The following is a 24,563-nucleotide window of genomic DNA, read 5'->3' as shown; positions in this document are numbered from 1 at the left end:
GAAATGTTCCAGAACCATACACTACATAACCAACCTAACCTAAGTCACAGGATCCCCATGGCACTGGACTGTGGTGTTCTTTATTCATCAGTCCTACACAAAATGAGAGTTGCTGTGTCTGTATTTCCCAAAGACCAAGACCACCTCAGAAATGTATGGATTCCATTTTTGGAGAGTGTCCACGTCCATAAGCAACTCCCAGACCAAATCGATCCTCAAGCATTTATCAGTTGTGTCTCCTGTAGAGTTTGGATAATCTAACAGAGTTGAACCCAACTAAAACAATATCTTGCAACATTTGGTCTTGGGTTTGTTTTTGGACCAGAAATAAGTGTTTTTTCTTCACATCCGTGTATGACCAAACGCAGACTGTCATCAGGGGTGTTGGATTTATAGTCAACAAAGCTATCAAGAAAGTATTAAAAAAAAAGAAAAAATGATTGACTTTAGTAACGTCACCTATAACACGTTAACGAAAAAAAATGTAAAAATTAAAATTGCAAAATAAAAAACCTTGAGACGAGAACAATCAATCTTAATCCCCCAACACCCTGAAGCAATCTGTCCAGTTTTTGATGGAAATGTTTATCGGTGATTAGGTTTTACAACACTTGCATGAGGAAGGGGATGCCTCATGCTGGCCTCTCAGTCTGCCGAGAAAGTATTTGGATTTATCATACTCGTTGCCCATCCAAAAGTTAGAGATCCAAATTGCTCCTTTGTGACCATTTCATACATACACTACATACATACATTAAAATGCAGGTTTTAAAATTCTACTTTTTCCTCGTTAGTGGGAAAAAAATGAATCTCAATTTGCTTAAGATGAACACGTTAGTACACATTTGCATTCCCTGGTCAGCAGTTTTGCTGACTTTGCATTTGAAAGGCTTTAGTTCAATGGATAATTGTAATCCCAAATGATGCATTAAAATTACAGTTCATTAAGGGTAGAGTGGTAAATATCTCTCTTCTTTTTAAGTCAATTCAGCTCCTCTGTTCAATTCGCTAATGTATGATTAGAGTCTATAGCACGCTTGGACGACACTCGCCGCACACTGTGAATCACAAACTGATGCCCATGCATCTTTGTGAAATTTCCCTGCCCAGTTGCAGCTGGAATAGCGCCACATCTGAGCGAAATGGGCAGAGAAGGAGAGCTCACATCACCCAGAGGACTTTTCCATTTGTCCTTTCATTGCCTCATTGTGGGACGAAGTGACTGGGAGGTCAAGCATCCCTTCTGTTCCTCATCCGGTTCATTCTGCTGCCCTCTCTGGGTGTAGGGAGGGATTAAGGAACAAACCAATCTGACTATTTTTCCTATGCTAGGTCTCTTGCCTGAGAGGAAGAATGTGAAAGAGATGAGAGGAGACGATCAACAGACACAGTATGAGATGCTGAAACTTTACCTAACGCCTGTTTAAATATAATGGCACATTCCTCCTTTGTGAGGTCAATCATACGTAAGCATATTGAGCAATACTGTTTTGCTCAAAGTTTGAATACAATGTGATTTAATTGCTCATTCCGGTTAGCCAGAGGAGAGTTTATGTTTAGCATCTCTTCGCTCTGTCTACTGACTGATCTTCTCCACTCTTCTGCAAATGTATGTAGTGTCTTTGAAGCAATTTTTTATGTGAGCGCTCACTAACTTTTATTTCAGATTCAACAGCCCGCTTGATAACACAGCAGGTGTACTTTACAGTGTCCCACTGAATTAGCTCCTATCTCACTTTATGAATGCCACCTTCCCCAACCTCCCTCTTCCACACACCGTGTCCCCCCGCCCCTTGACCCCACTCCAAACCCCACTTCCAACAGAAGCTCAGAGTAAACCATACTACTCCGATTACTCTCCCACCCGTTTGATTATCCACAAGATGTGCACGAGCCACTACCTGGACCTCTTCATCACCATCGTCATCGGGCTCAACGTCATCACAATGTCCATGGAGCACTACCAACAGCCGAAGGTCAGATGTGGTCGAGGAGTAAATAATCATTTTATTGGGAGGGATTCTTCCGACGTGATAATGAATACATAACCACGGTACATTTGCTTATGTATATTTTACAGATTTGAGTAGGGTTTGTGATAGTTCCAAATTTTATACCAACGCCTATATTGAAATGTTGGAGTTTGGTACAAGAAATTTGTGTAACAAGTACTGAAACCTCTGTGTGTGTGTTACTTTAAAATTATTTTAAAATTTAATTTATAAAAAATGTGCCTGAATCCCTCAGTAATGTAAATTAGAGTGCAGCTGCAGGGTGAAGGAATAACGCTGGGAAGGATTTTTAGTCACAAATTCCATCTTTGTTTCTCAGTTAATGGGTAGTTTTACATACATATGACCAGTTTGTTATTAATTAATAATTCATCCGTTATTAATTGCAGAGACATCTGAATATTTTATAATTATGGTTCCAAGTTATTGTAACATGTCTATGTCACACTGATGGGTTGTTTACTTTTAAATAAAGTCAGGGTCCTAATATTCCTCTTCTTTGTTCAATCTTCAGGAATTGGATGAAGCATTGAAGATCTGTAACTACGTCTTCACTCTCATCTTTGTTCTGGAGTCAGTCTTCAAATTGGTTGCCTTTGGCTTTCGCCGCTTCTTTAAGGACAAGTTAGTATTTGAATAGCCGCCACTAAATAGATGTGATTTGTCCTCCCGGCTCCAACTCAGTTAAAAAACAAGTGTCAAACGACCTGTAGCTTCAAGTATTTGGGTTGTGATCACAAGATTCTCACAGAGTGATTGCACCAATGTTTTTGTTTTGTTTTGTTTTTAACAGCAGATGGCCGCAACCTGTATGAATAAAAATACATTGAACAAAAAGAAAGGCTCATTAACCACCTATAAAACAAGTTGCCTGAAATGATTTCATAACTTTGACATTTCTGGCTTCCCAGTGAAAGCAAACACGTGCTGCCACATATTCATTAACACAAGTGCAGTTTCACACAGACCTCAGCGGATTTTGGAACAGATCTACCCACAAGTAGGTTGTGTTCCTTCTCCGCCAGAGCAGACCTCTTTCAGCTGTTGTCGACTCACTCAAATGCAGGAACTGGGCAGACTTGATTCGCGCAACAACCCACCATTAACGTCACAAACGTTTTTGCACATATACCCTGTATCTTGTTCCAAACATTTTGTACTAGAACAAATCGATCAATAAAAAGCCAGGATATGAAACAGCCTTGTGAAAATGCACCATCCTCCGAACAACAAAGAAGAAGAAAATCATTTGTAAAAACTATTGAAAGGGATCAAGCGAGGTCAGCAGATCTGCCTCACAGTTCTGAGGTTCTGGGTTCAAATCTTGGCTCTAACCTTGCTGTGTGGAGTTTACGTTGGGAGATAAAAACCAATGCTCAAAGGAGTTTTATCTGGGTCCTCCGGCTTCTTCCCTCATTACAAAAACATACATCGGTTTATTGAACAATGAATGCACGCCTGAATTATTGTTTTTCTATACATTATGTATGTCTAATTAGCTGATGTAACATGTCTCTCAGTCACGACACGACCTTATTAGGAGAGGCTGTATAGAAAATGGATGGTTGCAAAATTGTGTAGGTTATTAGGACCAGTGGATCAAGGACAGACAGAGTCAGACAAAATCAGACAGACATCAAGAACATTTCTTTAAAAAAAAAAATCTAGATACAGCAATCAGTGCTCGAGTGACTTGGGAGCCAAGCTATTACAAACCACACCAGTGCCCCCATAAAGGTGTCCATCTTTTGGCATAATTTGTACGTATCAAAGCAAAATCCTCTGTTTGAAAAAAATGTAAAAAGTACGAGTCAAGCTGTTCTAGGTAGGGTGTTCATGTTGTTTTGAAATAATGGGACTGTGCCTATACAGGTGGAACCAGCTGGATCTAGCCATCGTGCTGCTGTCCATCATGGGCATCACCCTGGAAGAAATCGAGGTCAACGCCTCCCTGCCCATTAACCCAACCATAATCCGCATCATGAGAGTGCTGAGGATTGCACGAGGTACGCGCCGACAGCCTCCAGACCTCCACCCCTCACTGGCGCGTCCCTTCGCACATCAGTGATTTTAAGATGTCTTTGTAACATGTCTGCATCCCCGGGAGTCTCCCCCTTTGTCATTTTTATATGGCAGGTCTCAATATGGTTTGGGTTGGGTGAGAGCCGAGCAGATGGCACTGATGAAAACAGTCAGCTGTCAAACCGCAGTCAGGTTGAAACGAATAAGTAAAGAAGCGTAGTTGAGGAGAGCTAAGACACATCCTGACAGTAAGTGAATTAAGATGAAATTAATTGAATGTATGGAGAGACAATGTAGTAATAAATAAAGGGACTGAAAGAATATGATGACAGCAGAACGATTAATAACTGCTGAACTGAAAATAGATTACTAGATGAAATGAAAGAAGTGAGGGGGGGAGGACCAAGCAGCAGAGGGAAGAAGTTGGGATGAAAGGAATTGGAGGGAGATAAATTAATCCTATCTACTGAATCTCGGGTACCATGAGAGAGTCCCTCCTGAAGAAAGAAGACAGGAGATCGTTGGCAGTTGCATTTCACACCACGAAAATATTGGTGAAGTACCCATGTTAGGCAAGTTACTACCAAATTATAACATATTAAATATGATTAATTAGTTATACAGTACTAAAGGTACCATTATGGCTATTTATACCTCCATAGTGATGGACTTGGTATATCTGTAAAAGTATCAATTGCATTAAAAGAAATGCATACCTTAAAAGGTATTTCATTATCTTCCTTTTTTTTTTCAACACATTACCCTGAACCAAAAACATATTACATTTTAAAACCTTGTTACATTAGTAGACACATTATTTTGACCCTTTTGGGGATGGAGAAAAAGACCAACATTGAAATAACAGCCAGCTGCGGACATTGGCGGGCATTTGATTGGAAACCTCCGTCAATCAGTGGATAAAGCAAAAAAAAAAGAGCTACTAAAACAAATAAAATACATACAAAAACAAAATGTTTCTAAGCAGTATAACAAAAAAAAGTAAAAAGTCTGCTTTTGCGTCGAAGTTTGTATACCCCACACAACATTGAAAATAAACAAAGTTGAGCGTTACATGGTTTACCGAGGGACAAAACAAGTCCAAATAAACCAAAACTGGTGGGCTTGAGGAGCCTACGGGCGTAAACAGTAAATGTACTCACTATTACTTTATTACAGGCAGAGCAAAATAAAATACTAACTTCTAAACAAGAATATTTCAGTACTCACACAAATACCATCTGCTAGTGTTACCAACGCACAACCAGTTTAAATATTTAACAAAGCTTACTCTGCTTAGAAAGTAGCGCTGACATTAAATTACACCCACCAGTGGTGAAATTTAGGTCATTTTTTTTCTCATCTGTTGTGAGTAACGGATGCAGCTGATTGGTGGAGAGGTTGACTTGAGTTGCAGGCCATTGTGCTCAGCACAGATTGGTGAGCCTCCAATCACAGAGATTCGCAGCCAATCCCAGAGTTCGGCCGACAGCATTTACATATCTCCATACAATCCCATTAGCGATACAGTTTTAATGCAATCAAAATTGCATTGGCCATGACAGCTGTGGTTCATGGAAAGCTAACCGTGCAGTTTCTTTGTGTACTTGGGTTTGAGACGTCCACTTTCTTCACCCAACAAAAGAAGAAACAGCAAAAACACAGCTGGATAAAGTCAGTCAGACAGGGACAAAAAAAACAAAAACAAAAAAAAAAAAAGCATCGTGATGTGACGCACATTTAAGCACAAACAATTAGAAATAAGCTTTTTTGAAACAAAAGTGACCATTCTTGAACAGCAAAAGAGAGTATTAACCTGAATCTGATTTAAAATAGCAGTGCAATCTTTGGACTAAATGATTTTTGTCAGTCACAAAGGTCATGATGCAATGTCTGGGAAGTACAGCATAGGGGAAACTATTAGTATTTTGTTTTTTTTATACACAATAATGTTATTGGTTCAATTTCAGGTTGTATATTTTTTATTCAGTTACATAGACCTGTCGCTTGTTGGAGAATAAGATCCCATAATTTTCTGCAATGAATTACGGCGTTAATGTTGCTGTGCGTGTATCACCTTGAATAAACTTTGCCCTAGTTGTTCTTTTCTGACAGCCTCATGTGGCAACGTTTACTTATACGAGCCAGAAATGACTCTTTTTCAAATGGTTGACGTCATATAATGCGTCACACGAGATGATGAACTACGTAGGACTAAACTATAAATTTCCCCCCAAAATTCCAGCAAGAACGCATGAGGTGTTTGGTCTCATTTTGGTCTTGAGCAGGTACCTTGTGCCAAAAACCATTAAGCAGCAAGAGCACTCAGAAAATGCAGACCTCTGCCAAGGCGTTAACATTTGTCACCTGCAAAATCAATGAGCGAACAACTATGATCCAGGATTTTAATGGCTTAAAGGAATTAAAGTTTCATTCTTCTGGAGTGAACAGAATGTAATAAAATCCTACACCAATGCAACAAATTAGAGCCTGCTTGGATTTGACAGCAATAAGTTTATATGGGATTTAAATCAAAATTACTCCCTATATGGCTCTCACCCAGAACTTGAACTTTAAAAAAAAAAAGCATCCTCCCTGGTAATTAAAGAGATCTTATTTGACATCTTAATAAGGGATGGGGTTAATATAAAAAAAGGCAGAAAAATCTCAGTGCCACAATCACAGAAATGCAAGTTGCGATCTTCACACGCAGACGAGAAACTGTTTAACATTATATGAATCTTGGATGATAGTTTTTTTGTAAATGAGAGATAGCTTTCCAACATAAAGAGAGATCAGATGTACATGTACTTTATTGCTTCTGTAAAAAGAAATAATAATGCATGCTAAAATCTCATTATCTTAACACACTGATGATCTTTGCACAATGTTTATTTTTTGGTCTTAAGCTTTATAGTGTGCCGATTAATGACCTCTGGTTTAACAAGTCACCAAGTGTATGTCTTTCATCTTGCTTAACTTGGTTACTTCCTGAACAAATCACTTTTAAGGATTCATCCAAGACATGTTTTGTTATCGTAACTTTTGAACCTTGAGCACTGTTCGTCTCCTTTTTTTGTCCATTTAATGAGTTTATCTGTTCCTTCTAAATATCTGGAAAACTTCACGGAATAACATGGGATCTACAATATGTTTGCCCACAGTACTGAAACTCCTGAAGATGGCGGTGGGGATGCGGGCGTTGCTGGACACCGTTATGCAAGCCCTGCCTCAGGTATATTGAAGCATTTTTTTAAAATTGCATATTCCCTGCGATTTTGTTGCGAAATTTGGAGACATTATTTGCATATCTGCATTGCCTCAACTCATTAGTAAGTGAATGCAGGTGCAAAGATTTTGCTCTGACTAGTAGTTGGTGTGTTTGAAGGTGTTTCAATTGATAATTTGGAAGGGCCGGGGGGGGGGGGGTGTTGTGAGAAAATAACACATCCCTGTTTCACAGCATTCTTTGATACTGCTGCCTTTTCTAATTCAAAGTGATGTGATAGTTGTTCTGAAAAATACTGCTCCCAGCTTGTCAAGATTCTTATAATTAACACATCTGCGGGGGATTTGCCAGCTTGCCTTCTGTTTATTTACATTTAAAAAAATCCTAAAGCATTTCTCTACCCAAGCCAGTTATGCCAGAGCTGCTGTAGTTCTTATTACCTTTATCCAATGTTTTGAGGGTTTTTTTACGCTTATTATGTCATCTTGACTCTTTTCCCTCAATTTCTCTATTTTCTCAAAGAAATTGGCTGATTATTTTTTCCTCCCCTGGTGTTATTGTTCTATTTTGACAAATCCATTTTCTGTTCTGTTTTCACTACAAAGGTGGGAAATCTTGGTCTTCTCTTCATGCTCCTCTTCTTCATCTTTGCAGCCTTGGGAGTGGAGCTGTTTGGTGACTTGAGTAAGGCCACTTCACGCATGAACAGAGGAGAAAGCCTTGCATTTGAAGCAACGGTGGTCTCCGTCTCATGTATCTCTTGGACAGACTGGTTATTCTTCTTTGTTATCCTTCCGTTCTCTTCCCAGTTTGTGATGAACTGCACCCGTGCGAGGGCTTGGGACGCTATGCAACATTTAAAAACTTTGGGATGGCATTTCTGCTGCTCTTCAGAGTTTCAACTGGAGACAACTGGAATGGCATCATGAAGGTGAGAAAAACTCATTTATGAAGGAAAGACACAGGTGATAGTTTAGCAAATTGCCATGAGCAGAGGTTTCCGAAAGCTGCTGACTATGCATCTTTTTTGTTCCCAGTGCGTACATCCACTAAACTTCTTTCCTCCTCCCTTTTCTGTATCAGTTTATATTCTGGGGCCTACTAATTTTCTCATGTGTCTGTGTCCATGCTTCATTTTAAATTAGCTAAAACACATTTTCATGACTTAATAAGGTATACAGTATAATCAATATAGTGATTGATTACCCCGTGCGGAATTTGCACACTATATCTTAATCACTGGAATGTATTTGCACTAAGAAAACACACCAGTTGCCCGGCAACAGTCAGCAATATTTTAGATATTTTTTTTAGCATGGGATCGCTCGATAACCTACTGCTTTATATTTTCCACTATGCTGCAGGTCAGGATTGGGAAGAGGAGGATAAGAGGATGTGTTTTTATACATTGTTCAATCTCCTTAGATGTGTTGAGATAAGGGCTATAAAATTGACTGAGTATAGAGAAACTTTGGATATAGTGGCAAAGACATGACACAAACTATGCAATCCCTATACAATTAAAACGTCTCTCACCACCTAATTGTGTGCAAAATCACATTATTTTTTTTTGGACTTTGGCTGTAAAATGTAACAATTCAAACACTGAACAACATCGGAACAAAACAATGTGCCGACCTCAGTGGCCAGCGGGAGTTTTCAGAAGTGGGTGATGTCACAGGAAAACTATCTTTAGACCTAACAAAACAATCGGTGCACACACAGTTATAGTCTTAAATTCACATATTTTCAATTCAGCTTCAAACATTGATTGAAGAAGTTTCTTTAAAAGTGCAAACGTTTTTTTTTCCGTGCTCATTCCAGGACACTTTACGGGACTGTGCCCATGAGTCGAGTACCTGCTACAACACTGTCGTCTCGCCGATCTACTTCGTCTCCTTCGTCTTGACCGCTCAGTTCGTCCTGGTCAACGTCGTCATCGCTGTCCTGATGAAGCACCTGGAAGAGAGCAATAAGGAGGCCAAGGAAGAGGCGGAGATGGAGGCAGAGTTAGAGCTTGAGCTACATGGCGATGGGGGAGACATTGCAACAAGGTCGCCCCGGCTCAATCCTCTCACACTGGGCGTGGACAGGTCCACTTCTGGGGGTTCACCCTGGAGGTCTGCTGGAGGTGCAGATACAAGACAGGAAAGTGGCAGTCTTATGGACTCACCCACTGTTGATATACCTAGAGACCCCGTAAATGTGATAGAAGAGCCTCCCTCAGGCCTGGAGCCCCCTCAGGAGGTAAGGAATATATTTTATTGTATATCTGTGTTGAAGATTTTAAGAACGTATTACCCCATTAGTCTGCATTGGCCCTTGGCATATATGGACATCAAATATGGATAGAAAAGTTGAAAAAAATAAAAATCAGTAGCTGACGCACCATTCTAGCAAACTCCCCACTGGTGTGGCCAGGATTTGAACCGCAATCCTCAGAATTCTGAGGTCAACGGTCTAACCAGCTGGGCCACTGTTCGAGTAGGGGGTGAGGGCTGAGGAGCAACAGGTACATTTTTATTATGCCGCTTTTTCTGGTTGTAGTCGTCACATTTTAAGACTAGCACAATGACATCAACAACTCATTTCATTTCCGAGTGCAGCGTAACCCATTCATTCATTCTCTGGCTCATTCTGTGGGGCTCCACCTCGTGTTCTAAATTAATTGAATAATGTACACTCTGGACTGTGTGTGTTTCAACTGCAGTCAGTTCATGACAACTCCAGACAGGACCTTATTTGGTCAAATTCAGCATGCTAGCTGGCGATAAAATCCAGTGGAACTACTAAGTTTGTACACAATCTGTTCAGGGATGTCGGTTACCATCATGTAATGATTAAAATGGAGTTAGTTAACTGTCACAATGGTCAAACCTTTATTTGTAACAACAATACAACCGTAACAACACTTCAAGTCTCATAATTTCCACATTCTTGTCATGCAAATTAAAAGTTAACTACTGTAATATTGCGGCATTAAATTATGAAATGCCCTTTAAACAATCTGTCATCTTTAATAAGGAGTAACTGGGAGGAACTAGTGTTTAGAACATCTGTCTCATAGTTGAGAGGTCCCAGGTTCGAATCACCATGATTTTTTTAGCGTATTCCATCTTCCTCCCACATTCCATATCAAAAATGCATGGTCAACTGAAAACTCAATTGTCCGTAGATGCCAATGTGAATGGGAGTGCTTGTTTGTCTATATGTTCCCTGAGATTGGCTTGTGTATGCCACGTCTCGGCCAACATTAGCTATGATATTCCAGCTTTCCTGCAATGCTAATGGGGATGGATTGATTTCATTTGACTATTGGCTCCACCCCTGAAACACAGACTGGACAATCAAAGTGCTGCAAGGAACAGATGCACAACAATTTCCTAGCTCAGTTCTTTTTGAAGATATTTTGCCTTTTTCAAAAGATTATTATGGTTTACTGAGGGAACCTGAACAAATGGCATGCATTATCTGGAGAGTGAAGGGACAACAAAAACCATAACCCAAAGTGACCCAGATAAATGCGAATTCAGGATGAAGAGACCTACTGATTCCCTCAAAAGCACGATCACGTAATTTTCTCCTCCAAAGTAAGTTGTGTTAGCTTGTAAAACAAAGCTACTATCATGAGACATAGTTACTAGTCGTTGGGCAAGCAACCTTCGAAAGCAAAGCTAACAATGCCACAGTAGCCATTTACTCCAGGTTGCAACATTTGTTCACCCTGAACGGGTCGCCAGCCAATCGCAGTGCACATAGACAAACAATCAAATGAAAAATATTAAATCCAGTGGTAACAGAGAGCGCCTTTTTGTGCTGTGTAGCAAAGTTAGTATCCTAAATTTTAAGGCCTGCCATAATATTAAGACCTGTATTTGTATCTAAATCCAGGTTACCTTTGGTACAGGCTATACAGAACCATTTTGATATGCATGTCATATTAATATGAACATGTACACTTTTTGGGGGGAGTCTACAGATTTTAGAATGCCGTATCCCCCTCACCGTCCAATAGGTTTTACAGTTTGCGTGTGGCTGTTGCTGGTCCCTGTGGAGGACGTGCCAGTCAAAGGCAGGTCATAGTTCCATGGGAAAGATGGAGCACAGGGCCTTGTTGTTCTCCACAATTGCTATTTCTAGACAACTTTGGGGGATAAGAAAGACATCATGCTATCCTTGTGTTTCCCCTTTTAGATGTCTTTTTTTCTACTGCACGCCCCTGAAACAAGATGGCTCTATCTTTCCTCTGCTTTCATGAGATTCTAATCCTACTGTGATCTTTTAGTGCCTTCTTGTGGCAGGCACAGTAGTTGCTCCAAAAGTAAAATAAAATAAAATCTGCATCATAGTGTTTGCTTCTTACATACTATGTACGTGTATCTGTTTCTGTCTAATTAACTCATTTTGTTTCTTTGTATTCATTCTTTCTCTTACACATTTATTCATATGTCCCTTCTACTGTCCCTGTTTCTTTTTCTTCCTTTCCTACCTGCCACGCTCTCTTTCCTCTGCTTTATCCAAGTTTGTCCAGCAAAGAGCACAGTTTGACTCAGTCTCCCTGGTCATCCAGGGTTCAATTGAGGGGGAGCTGAGTTTGATGGACAACTTGTCTGGCTCTGTGTGCCACCACTACGCACTTGCACCCAAGGCCAGCAAGTACGACACCAGCAAAAAGGTCAATAACTAAAAAGAAATCCAAATGTCACAAATTGTATTTTGGTCATTTTCATTCAAAATTCTCTTGCGATTCAAATACCAGAATTTTTATGTCATCATTTTAAGAAAACAATTATTCCAAATGATTGCTTTTACAATTTTACCTTGTTTGCCCTCAAGATTGTTCCTCTGGCAGGAGCTGATACTTTTCAAGTGAAGTTTTTTTTTTTTTTTTTATTCATCGTTGTAACGTTCACTGACCACATCATATGTGCGGCTACAAAATATCCCATTTACCATAATTTCGGGACTACAAGCCGCAACTTTTTCACACTCGTTCAACCCTGCGGTTTATGCGGTGATGTGGCTAATTTGTGCATTTTTTTTCTAACGGCCACAAGGTGGGACTCGAGCGGAAATGGTAAGAATAAGACCGGTGGAATGTATGTGCCGAGGAAGTGACTTTTACCGACGCTGTTAGCGCTCTGCTAGCGTGTAGCTGCTGTGTTAGTGGCATGTCTGAGTGATATTTACCGGTAAGTTTTATTTTAACTGGCCCTGTTAGCATTAGCACTAGCGCAACGCTAGTGTCAGTGCTAGCATTAGCACCACGCTAGAATTAAACTCAGTGTATCTCATGTTTGAATGTGGGTTTCAATGTGGGCACTTGCGGCTTTTACACAGCTGTGGTGTATGTATGTACCAAATTGTATTTCCTTTAGATATGTACTCGGTGAGGCTTATAATCGGGTGCGCTCTGTAGGCCAGGAATTACGGTACTTTAAAAGCTGGAACAAAATGTGTTCCCCTACAATAATAGAAATAACGTACAAGTCGTTGGAGTGATATGAATGGTATAGTTTTCCTGAAGATCCCTGTGTCTTCTACAAATTTGCTGAAATTATTAGTGACTTTACATTAAAACCATTTAGTCACAGCAAGAGTATGACCTTACCCCATGGTTAGCACACATTTTTTTTCTCCATTCTTAAATTGAACGCCCATCTGTTTACTGCTGCTTATCCCAGGTTGAGTCGCATGGGCAGCAGTTGAAGAAAGGAATCCCTAGGCGTTCCCAGGTCAGCCAGCACACTTTCCCCCATTATCGGAGCCAACATGCCACCATGTAGTAATTGGTTGACAGATTCACCCCTCTTTTCACTCAAGTTTCAAGTTCAATGACTCAACCCCCAAGATGATTCTCAAATTGTGGCCTAGGGTGACATAGTGCCAAGTACACATGTGAACACCATTATGTCTGAACACAATGACAGAACACTGCTTACACTCTGTTTGGAGTGGCGGTTCATCCCATTCAGACCCTTTCAGGTCTCCCTGTCATTACCTACGAGTGACAAAGTCCTCTAGCAGAACGAGGGAGTCCCTATCAGGAGCTCTCTCAAACATCCCCTCCAAGGACTCCAAAAAAGGTTGGGTACTCTGAGTGTCTGTTCAGGACACATTCAGGACCTGTCCTCTAACCTGAAGATGGAGGGATTTAGCCTTTCATCTTCTGGGGTGAACCCCAATGTACAGGTACCAAGCTAGGGGGCAATCAGAATGCCCACACATGCATGACGCCTCTCATGGGCAACTCTAGATTGAAAGCGAGTCCAACCCCTCTTGAGAAGACTGGTACCGGTACCGGACCACAAACTAAGTGTTGCGTATCCACTGTCACGCACCAGCCCGAGGTCTTTTCCTGCCAGAGAGGTGATGATCCATGGCAGGTCCTGGTATCAAGGATCAGACTGCAAAGGTCTCTACCCTTGGCTGCCACCCAGCTCACGCAGCACCCAACCTCCTCGGCCCCTCCCAAAGGTGATAAGCCCATGGGAAGGGAATTCCACGTTGCCTTTTCAAGCTGTGCCCGGATGGACTCCATGGGTGCAGGCCGGACTTCATGGGGAGACCGGGTGACCCCGGTCAGGGCAAGGGAAAACATGGTTCAATAAATTGTCTTCAATGGGGGTCTTTGAGGCAGGCTTTGTCTTGACCCTCATCTAGGATCCGTTTGTCATGGGTGACGCTGTCAGGAACATAAAGCCCCAGACAATTTGGCTCCTGGGATCATTGGGATACACAAGCCCCTCGACCACGATAGGGTGATGGCTCCAGGAAGGGCTTCATGTATTGACCCTTTAATGGAACTGTGTAATTTATTGAAAACACATGATATTATCTCACCCCTTTTGGCAAATCTTAGTGTTTTATGACCATTTCGGGCACTAAATGTCTTATAAATGGATGCCTTTCCTACTCTGCAGGATCTCCATAAAACTGTAAAATATTTACAGGAGGGGGGGTGACATATTGTTTGTAGAACAGCATGCCATGTTATGCTTGCCAAATACAAATTTGCCCAAGAGCCATTAACATTTTTGTGCTGGAATTCCTCCACAAGTCTTTAGTTGGGCTAGCCCGTAGTCCAGTTCTATGTGGCATCTGGGCCATAATCTCATCCGCTCAATGCATCAGAACCTTTTCGAGACTTATTCATACTCGACCGACTCACCGTTTTGTGCATCCGCTATGTCTGTTTCATGAATTACAATAAAAATACAGCCCCTCTGTCTGTGTGGCTTGTATTTGAAAATCAACCTTGTCATCAAATTGTTGCAGTTGTAAAACCCACACAAAGGATTTCTTTGATTCTACCTAATCTATTCTCCTGCTGAAGCCAATGCTATAATGTTGAGTCCATAAACTATTGATCACTTTGTAACTAAATAATGAATGTCAAAGCCTCCTTTTCACATTTGAGGGTATTATATGACCCATTGTGGTATTGTTACATTGTAACCCCTCACTTAAAACAATCTTTAAATTGGCTTAAGATGCTTTTAGCACTTGCAGTGGGCTCAATAGATCCTTCTAAAGAATCCCATTCTGGGCCCATTTATCTGGCAAAGCATAACAAACAGCCTCACTGGCAGGAGAAAAGTTAAATTTCTGCAAAACAGAACCCTGCAGTGCTCTAAATTTCAATCCCAGTTCAGTCCAGTTTTTATTTGTTTTGTTTACTTATTTTACTTTTTTTTTTTTATTTTGTTGCTGTCTTCCGTAAAAAGCATCTGCAATCATTGTATGGCGCATCTGTATTTCCCATTTACGATGTGAATTTGTTAATTTACCATGGGAAAATGGCTAAAAGCACTACATTTGAAGTTCTGAATCCGTAACATATCAGCAAATTACAGTACCTCCGATTTGAACAAATTTTCAAATATTTTTTCCAATGAGAATGAATTGACATATTAATAGAGTCAGCGTCAAACTGTCACGATTGTAAAATCTTTATTAAATTATGTAATGTTTCACCATGCAAAAAGGTAATACACTCAAAAATAAATCAATAAAAATAAATAAATATCGTGCCGACAAAACATCGTGGCCACCCAGTGGAACATTTTCTCGCTAGATCCCTGCAAACACCCTAATAATTTTGTCCATGGGTCAAGATTTGTCATTCTCTACTTTCGCTTTTCTGCCATTATTTTTTTAGGCTGCAATTGCGTGTGCCATCTTCATTATTTGTGTACTTGCACAGGGCATGTGTATTCGATATCTCTGCTCACCCACCACTTTCTCTTCCTGTTTAGATCCCTCTAGCTGAGATGGAAGCTCTGTCTCTGGCCTCTGAGAAATCCTGGTCCCAAGCTCTGACAGAGGATTCGGTCGCTGACGATTTTAATCCCCTCTCTCTAAGCAGCCTGGAATGCAATGTACTGACACTTTCTTTTTTTCCCCATCTTCATACCTGCTCCTCCTCCTCCCGTTTGCAGTATTTTGTAGTAGTGTTTCCTTTCCAGGGTCTTCCAAAATCACATGCTCAATTCGCCACCCTTCTGTGCTCGAGTACGTCAGAGATAGCAACGGCGTGCAAACCTTTTTTAAATGTTTGCTTTAAACCAGATGTCTCTGCACAACTTTAAAACTATCTCATTATTTCAAATCATGGAAGATGTTTTGCAGTCCAATCAAAAGGATTTTGCACCCTTAAAACACTGCTTTGTCATCATTATTTTACTGCAAAGGTTGAAAAAAGAATGATACAATACTTAAATGAAACATTTGGAAGGAATTAGTTACCTCAGATTACCTTGACAAGGAATCACACCAATGGACCAGATGTCTAAAGTTTCCTCACTGTAACTTTTGCACAACTATATTGCTTATTGCTAGTAACCGCAAGGTATTTTTTTATGTATTTGCTGAAAGGCTCCTCCTATAGTCCATCCATCCATCCATCCATCCATTTCTTAGCCGCTTATCCTCACGAGGGCACCAAAGTACTATTCTTGTGTCAATGGTGCTTTTTTAATGACTTTACTATGATTACATGAAGACTTCAGATGCAAAAGCAGATATATGCATTTTTATTATCTGTAGATCCTTTGATTTACAGAAACAACAAAAATTGATATATCTGCTTTTGCATCTGAACCCTTCACATATTTCCCTACTTCACAGATTGAAGTGAAAAAATTTTAGTGGCCCACTAGAAATCCATACATTCATATCTGATATACTGTCCATGAAGGACATTCCTCACTGAAATTGAAAACAAATCAAATGTCAATTCACTTTGGCTTAGTATAGATATCATATCTTCCTTCCCATGAGTGTGTTAAATTCCACCAGACAGGAGTCAGTCTAAACTTGGTCCTTGATACTGCATTCTGATCAAGTGATACATTGGCGGTGACATGAAACCACAGTTAATCGGATTGTGCTGAGACAGGCAGTTGCAGTGTGGAAGTCATGGGCTGGAAGTGATGTTGGAAGGCCTTTGTGAATCTAACCATGAGTCCTTCAACTTCCTTTTCTCTTCCTCATTCCACCTTTCCAGCCTGATGTGTTCTAGTCCAGTAGCGTAGTGCGCCTGGCAGTTTACGGCTTTTCCCTTCTCTCCCTTATATCTTGACAAGTCGTTCTTTCTTTCTCCACTGTGCTTTTGGTGTGAGTCTCTGTTTTTCAGTTTCGGTTCTCTCCTGTCAGTGGTTCTCCTCATGTTTAGTCTACTGTCTGTGTACTCGTCTTGTACTTTTCACTGCTCCATGAGTGGTGTATTTGTCCCAAGGGTGTCAAAAATGTCAGTGCCAGTTGGCCAGGCTGCAAGACACTGCCCCAGCAGAAAGCAGGCTAATGCCATTACCTACAGTTGAAGGACTGGGGGGTGGATTCATTTGTCCAAAAGAGTCCTTTGAAAAATCTGCTTTATAAAATTTCTGTGATCTGCGGCAGCTCTGTTCCAGCCAGCTCCCAACATCTGTTTTTCTGTGTATGCTGAAGCCCGCTGCCGCTTTGTTTATTGTATTACATAATATTATTCTTGAGCCAGCCGTCTTGAAATTGAAGGCCGACGTGTTTCTCATTCAACAGACCGAGCAGCCGGACCCGGGGGAGGCTTGGGAGGACAACCTGCTGAGTGTCAGGAAACCCACAGTGGGACGCACCCACTCCCTCCCCAACGACAGCTACATGTTCTTCCCCCGGCAGGCCTTCGGTCAGCCCACTGCCGCAGCTTCAGTGCAGCTTCTCGCACAGACACCTCGGCCCCAGCACATATTGGGCTCCCATCGGGCCCAGTCAGGTACTGTTCCATGCAATATTTATGCCCCTCAGAATAAATATCGCAATGAAATGAAAGTGATCTACCCCAGTTAACATGAGATTCACTCTATATTTTTATTTAATTTTTCTACGTATCAAGTAACTTCTTGCCATTTGGTTTTTAGGCTCCAGTGCTTCTGTGCGTTCCCAACCTGAAGACTTTTCCCAACGACTGACCATTCCCACCGACCTCTTCAGACCCATCAGCCCCCACAGCCACTCGGACTCTGAGAGTATACCGCGACTACCCCCCCCAAGACGCACACATGCGGTGAGCCGCAAGCTCCGCAGACAGGTGATCCAAATGCATCGCTGTGCACTTCTTTCATACCCCGGGGCTGTTTTCAACTTTGCAGAAAGATCACATTTGACTTTTTATCTTCCTTCTCATTTCTTCAAATCCATGCCCACATGTTCGGATAGGAATACCGTTGCAGTAAACTCAACTGCAGACTTATTTAAGATACGATGCAGAATTTTTTTGTTCCTTTTGATGCCCCTTTTGGTTAAAATTACAGTAATTCCATTCACACAGTCATGCAAATATAACACAACTCATATACCGTAATTCCCGGTTTACAGAGCACACCTGGTTATAAGCTTCGGTACACAGAAAGAGTTTAACGCTAGCCCCATGTTAGTGCGGTGCTAGCGTCAGCACAGCGCTAGGGTTAAACTCTTTCTGTGTACCAAGGCTTATAACCAAGTGTGCTACACTGGTGCTGCGCTAACGCTAGCGCCGCATCACCGCATAAACCACAGGGTTGAAAGCGTGTGAAAAATGTCACGGCTTGTGGCCGGAAATTATGGTAATCGGCTGTGAATGAAAACAGAAACGTAGTTATAACCATAAAAATAAAAAAAGAGGGCCAATGAGTGTCAGTGTCTCAAAAAGGAAGCTTTCCTTTTTATCTTTGTAGTAGCAGATTTTTTTTCAGTAGCTCTGTTGTTGGATCTCATTAGATTCTTCAAGATTTTATTGAGTGTGATTTGAAAATTATTTGTGACAGTCTTACAATATACTTGAGTAAAAAAAAAATGTTTAGACTGAAGATAGAAGATTTTTTTTAAGGTTTTCCTGATCTTTTCACATTCTAAACAATGTCAATCGATTCCCCCCATTCCTAACTTCCTCCCCACCATCCCCCGTACGATATTGCTTCCTCATTTTTATTTCCATACGGTATCTGTTATTATCTGACCCCAGCTCAGTTGGGCCCAAAAACCGCCTGACCCTGAGCTCCTGCTCAAACACAGATACTCCTGTTTCTGAAACAGTGAGGGAAAAAGTAGACTTTAGCTACCATTGGGCCTTTCAGAAACACGGCACTCCATGCTCATATCAGGAAAGACGGACAGACGTGTGCATGTGCAGGCTTCATTCCATTTCTCATTTCGTCACATGTTTGTCCACTGCAAACTATGTAGGACATATAGTAATAACAATAAAATTGTGGGTAGGACAAAAGACACAAGTTTGTAGGATTAACTAAAAGTCATGTTTATGAACTCGGGAGGAACTCAGGTGTTGTCCAAATGCAACGGGCTATTGTATTCAGTCATTGTGATAGAGTACTTTTTTAGTGACTAGATTAGTAGCTGTTAATTTTTAAAACACCTGACAGGGTGATTTCTGTAAATCGAAGCTTTATAGCTTGTTTTTATTAGTTTGCACAAATCAGTCTTTACTCCGGTTATATTGCTAAGGGTGGCGCAGTCACCCGGCCTTGTTATGCTATTTTTGGCCGCTAGATGTCTCTGTAGCATCACCGTTAACACTCATATAGGGAATCCCGTGATTGAAAAACATTTGTCTCTAGAACTCATTCATGTCCTACTTCCTCATCTCCAAACAATGTCAAGTGACCTCACGGCAAAGCATGGTTAATCTCTTATTGGTCAATTGAGGATTAAATTCCATAATGACTTGAGGACGTCCGATGAGTTTTAGAGGGCCTTGTTGCTAACTAACACCTCCTTCACTGCAGCGGTTGCACGTTGTGTTCATCTTCTGACCATTGGCCCCACACATAAAAGATACACGAAGCGGTGGTTGGATTTCACTGTGAAGTTGTTAAATCTGCTGTAGTTTACAGTTGCTTTATGTGAAGGCCAAAGGTTAGAGGGTCAAGTGGTCTGGTTCATAGTTCACTGGGTCAGCTGGCAATGTTTCGATATGAAACGTTGCTCCCGTGTACGTAAAATGTCAGAAATTGTTCATTGGCGAGACGTGAAAATATTATTCTTCAAAATATGGAAAGTATGTACCAAATGTATTTTAAATTTGAGATATTTACATGCAAAATAACCAAAACGTTTGCTTACATACTAGTTGGACCAAACTCTGTTAACATCTTATCCCGATTAGTTTAGTTTGTTTGGTGAGTTCTGAACAAAGTAAGCAAGGATTAGTGAGGAGCAAATCGAGGTGGTCTCAGACCAGTCCTGAACAAAGTCTGGTTCAGTTGTGGTAGAGAGCAAGTTGACCTCGAGTCGAGTAGTATTTTGCCCTGGTAGCGAAGGTCAATTTGGCTCCATGATGTATCTAAAAAACAAAAAATCTATACCGGAATCAGCCACGAGAAATGCTATGAAACAAACACAGTAGACTCTTGGGAATAAATGGAAACAAATTCAGGGGACAATTGTGAGAATTTAGGTTGTGAATATAAGTCAGCGCTTCTGATAGCGTTGAGTCCAGAACAGAATGCCGTGCTAATCGACTATTTTACACTTGCTTGAATAAATAAAAAGTGGTGTCATATTGCACGTTAAATATTTGCTGCCTTGTTTTAGCAGCATGTTTACTTGCCACCACTATAGAATGGTGATTTGCTCAAGACTCCTCTTCAAAGCTTACTGCCGACAAGCTATGAGAGCCATTAACTGTGTTTTTGTATTTTGTGCAAAGAAACCACACCATGGGTAATCATTTTAAAACATGAACTGAGTCATGATATGTTCACAGCAAGCACCCCCCCGTCTCTCTCTCTCTCTCTCTCTCTCTCTCTCTCTCTCTCTCTCTCTCTCTCTCTCTCTCTCACACACGCACACACACAATACTGTGTAACCATTGCACCTCTCTGTATAATTAATGGGTGTGGTGACACCAACAACCCTTTCTGAGGATCATAGTTTATCTGCCAAGCTTGTGAACTTTGACCCAAACTATGACTTCTCATCCTCATCAGCTCAAACTAACCAGTTTCCCCACCTCATCTCTAATCCCGTACCCCGGTCTTCCGTCGACTTTCTCTCTCATTACACATTAATCTCCAACATCTTCACCCATCCCACCCTAAATATTTCACCCCCCCTTTCTGCCCCATTCCCCGTCTTGCAGGTCGCGGTGTCTACTGATTCCCAGGAGGCCCTGTGTTCAGATGAGAGGGAAAGCAGTGAAGGACTTGGCAATGTAGCTTCTCTTGGCCTCCCTCCATCTTCCTCTGCCTCCTCTTCCACCTCCTCCTCTTCCACCTCTTCACCCTTACCCTTCTCCCACCAGCAGGAGCAGCAGCCTGCATTCTGTCTGGTTCCCCCCACACCCGGCGCCTCCCCTAAACCTTCACGGTCCAGCAGTGTGCACACCCAGCTACGCGACCAGCACTGCCTCGACTCCTGCTCGCCTTGCTTGTCCCGTCCGTGGGTGGAGCAACAAAACCAGGCCTCCGCGGATCAGGAAGTGTCCCTCATTAATGGCGGAGGGTTGACAGAAAGTAATGACATCACGAGACAAGATGATGAACTCGGTAGTGGCAGCAGTATTGGAGTTAAAGAGGGTTACAAAAACAATGCGGACTGCCAAGAAAGCGGGAGTACTTGTTTGAGGCCGTTGAAGAGGTTTCACAGTGTTGACACACAAGGCCGCAGCGTTCTCCTCCCCCATTCTCGCCCTCATTCTTGGTTGGATGACTCACGGCGCCATTCGGTGGAGGTTTGCTCCGTGGTGGAGGCCGGTCCCCAGTACAGCACCACGTCCACTTCCTCCGGTTTCGTGTCGCAGACTGATAGTCTGCAAATCCACAGCCAGACTTCCACTCAGATCTCACTGCCCTCACCTCGGCGTAAGAAGAAGATGAGCCCTCCCTGCATCTCTGTGGACCCTCCTGATAGTTCGGAGACCCAGTCCAGCCTCTACCCAGGCCTAGGAAGCTTAGGGTTAGTGGGCTTAGGGTTGCCACCTCCCCTGCCTAACCGGGACACCTTCCTGAGGAGGAGAGCGCCCTCTAGTGACTCCAAGGACTCCGTTGACCTTGGCGTTCAGGATTCAGGACAGGACGGTGGTGCTACGAACACCAACCCCAAGCTACTGACGCTTCCCAGTTTCTCCTTTGAGAAAGCCAGCGCTGAGCACTGATCACTGATACGCAAACACGCAAGGACACACCATAAGGTGGAACGCAGAAGCTGATGCACTTTGTGTATCATTGGTGGTGATAGACATAGTAATAATGATATAGAGAGTAATATTGGTTAAACCACAAAAACAAAACAAAAATGAAAAAAAAACTGAAACATCCTTGGTTCCTTTTTGGAGCTGTGCTGTAGTAGTGTTACCGGCCTTCGTCTTTGTATTTTTTACCGCCAACCTACTGGACAGGAGGGCAAACGGGACACAGGACCGCCCCTCGTCATGCCGGTGGCTGCCGTTTGACCTAATAACCTATGGAGTGACATCACGAGATGACACCACCTTCAGTTGCCGTTAGAACTTTTCTGGCATTTCACAGGGTCGACTTTGACCGCTCATTGGAGGTACAAAGCAATATGAACGTTTTAGAGGCACTATTTTCTTAAATTATTGGGACATAGTGTTTGTACAGGGCGTTGTAGTTTTTTTTCTTTGTTTTGTTATTTTAATGTGATTTTTTTTTTTTTTCTCAGGCTTAGGGTCTAAATGGTTTGTTTGTCTTTTTTCCACTTGAGTTTGTTTTTAGCTTTTTGGGGGGTTTTATTGAGGAAAGTAAGTGTTTTTCAAAGTGCTGAGAACTATGTATTTGTAGGAATAATATATAAATCTATACATATACAAAAAAAAGTCATTAAACAAAGCTTGGATTTTTAAGCACACTCATTTAAACATCAGTTGTCAGATGAAGAGAGAAAGGTGCATTTGGTGTATTTTCATGGATTTTGTAATGCAAAACATAAGGTAGAAAAAAACTTTTTTTTTTGCATTTGTATTTCACGTCATACTACAACTCCAGATTTGACATGACAGCTTTGAAACTATGTTTAAAGATTAAAAAAAGGGGGGAATACCAAATCTTGTTTGACTTGTGTGATGCTGAAAATGAAAAGCACATTATTTCATGTTTTGCCTCATGAACCTTATATCGTATGTATTTATTTATTTTTCAAAATAAACACTGATTTGAACTTGTATTCCTGCAAATGATAAAAGCTGTGGCATCCAGGAGTAGTCAGCATTTTTTTTATGCAGAAAAAAAAATAAAATCATGTTGAAGCATTTATTGTACAGATACAGCACGTTTCCCAATTTCCTTGAGTTATGAAGGAGAACTAAGGTAAGTATTCTGAATTGTAATTTAAAATAATAAAATGGAATTTATCGACTGGAAACTGTTACAGAGTGGACCCCGCCTCTCGTTCAAAATCAACTGGGAAAGGATCCAATTACCCAGGACCCCATGAATTGGAATTTGAACCCAATTTGTACGGATAAAATGCTCTAAAGTTGCACAAAAACTTAAAAAAGGCCAGTTTTTCCTCTCTTTTTTTCTGGATGCCACCACAAAAATGTATCAGTGATGGCAAAGAAGAACTGTGATGATGTCCGTGGAACCAGAGATGGAAAATGAATGCAATAAAAACAGGTCTCCTGCTTTTAGTCTGGTAAGTAATCATCACCGTCAGCGAGAAGTTGAACAGCTCAATAATTTTTGAAGTGGACTGTAATGTGATGAAAGTCGAGTTGACGTCCATCAATCGATGACGTCACAAAAAATTTTTCCAAGATAGCTGAGCCGTCCCCTAACTTTTTTTGTGCCAAGGGACTGTTACACATACGAAAACAATTCCTAATAAATCAACTTACCATTACGCTAACTGTAGCTGATGTTATTAGCTGGAGTCCTGCGTATGTTTCTCTTCAACAAATCATCCAGTTTCCCATTGAGAGGACATTTGATGAGTTGAGTAAATGGTTAATGTTTGACGTTTTTTTTTTTTTCAGGGGGGCAATATACAATCAATTCTTGATAAAGCATAAGAGAGTGACGTCACTGTTGGTATGTCAATCTGAGGTTGAGAGTTGTCAAAGTAATCAGAAGTCCATGTTGTGATATTACCTAGTGATAAAAGGTCGTTCTTGTCAAAGGATTAGAGGTCACAAATCATAACTTGCCAAATTGGCCTTCGTTATAAAAATCTTAGACTTTGCGACTCAGATTCTCATTGGATTCATTTTCAGGGATTCTGTATTGGATATTGACAAGGGTTGCTTTTGCATGCACGCTTGCTTGTTTCTATTCACATTTGAGTGTTTTTCATTCATGTGTTTAGCTCTTGGGTATCAAATTCCTGGCTCGCAGCTTACTTCCAAACTCATCTCGCTCCTTAATCCAGCCTCTGACCAGATTTCTAAAATAATATTATATTGAATGTGTAGGCTGAGTATTTACAGTCTCCAGACACTTCATGAGTAAGAAAGTCTAACAAGATCCAGCCCATATGTTGGGAGGTATTACAGTAATCCCTCCCTGTACTGTGATTCTTTTATTGCGGATTCAATCTCGTTTTTTTTGCCTCTCATTCTAATTTTTTAGCCCATAATCACCACCCAGTGCATCTTAACTAAGCCTTGTTGCAAGAACTGATGAAGCCTGCTCTGATAAAAGGTGAAATGCCTTCTAAAAGAACCCAAAGCATCCAGCTGCCATCGATTCAGTGCCCTGAGAATGAAACGACTTGGATGAATAAGAATATTCACAACCATGGCGTTTTCTGTATTATGCCCTTATTCTGAAAGACTATTGCACATTTTACAGTCGTGGAAATAACTGACTAAA

At 41.2% G+C, this 24,563-nt stretch overlaps 1 protein-coding gene across 1 annotated transcript in view; it reads left to right on the top strand.

Annotated features, from left to right (window-relative positions):
• The window catches only part of cacna1g (calcium channel, voltage-dependent, T type, alpha 1G subunit), a 119,478-nt gene extending 96,563 nt beyond the window's left edge, over positions 1-22,915 (top strand). Inside the window, exons 26-37 of the mRNA XM_061810720.1 lie at positions 1,825-1,976; positions 2,527-2,636; positions 3,885-4,018; positions 7,196-7,266; positions 7,866-7,944; positions 8,070-8,191; positions 9,085-9,507; positions 11,831-11,935; positions 15,519-15,641; positions 17,302-17,512; positions 17,658-17,827; positions 20,876-22,915. Of these exons, the coding sequence (XP_061666704.1) occupies positions 1,825-1,976; positions 2,527-2,636; positions 3,885-4,018; positions 7,196-7,266; positions 7,866-7,944; positions 8,070-8,191; positions 9,085-9,507; positions 11,831-11,935; positions 15,519-15,641; positions 17,302-17,512; positions 17,658-17,827; positions 20,876-21,889 (2,714 nt within the window). The 3' untranslated portion in view covers positions 21,890-22,915. The remainder of the gene's footprint in view (positions 1-1,824; positions 1,977-2,526; positions 2,637-3,884; positions 4,019-7,195; positions 7,267-7,865; positions 7,945-8,069; positions 8,192-9,084; positions 9,508-11,830; positions 11,936-15,518; positions 15,642-17,301; positions 17,513-17,657; positions 17,828-20,875) is intronic.
• Positions 22,916-24,563: the final 1,648 nt, after the last annotated feature.

The sequence above is a fragment of the Syngnathoides biaculeatus genome, chromosome 22 (assembly GCF_019802595.1).
Source record: "Syngnathoides biaculeatus isolate LvHL_M chromosome 22, ASM1980259v1, whole genome shotgun sequence".
Classification (NCBI taxonomy): Eukaryota; Metazoa; Chordata; class Actinopteri; order Syngnathiformes; family Syngnathidae; genus Syngnathoides; species Syngnathoides biaculeatus.
Note: the sequence above shows the minus strand (reverse complement) of the source record. Positions and strands in the feature narration are given on the sequence as shown.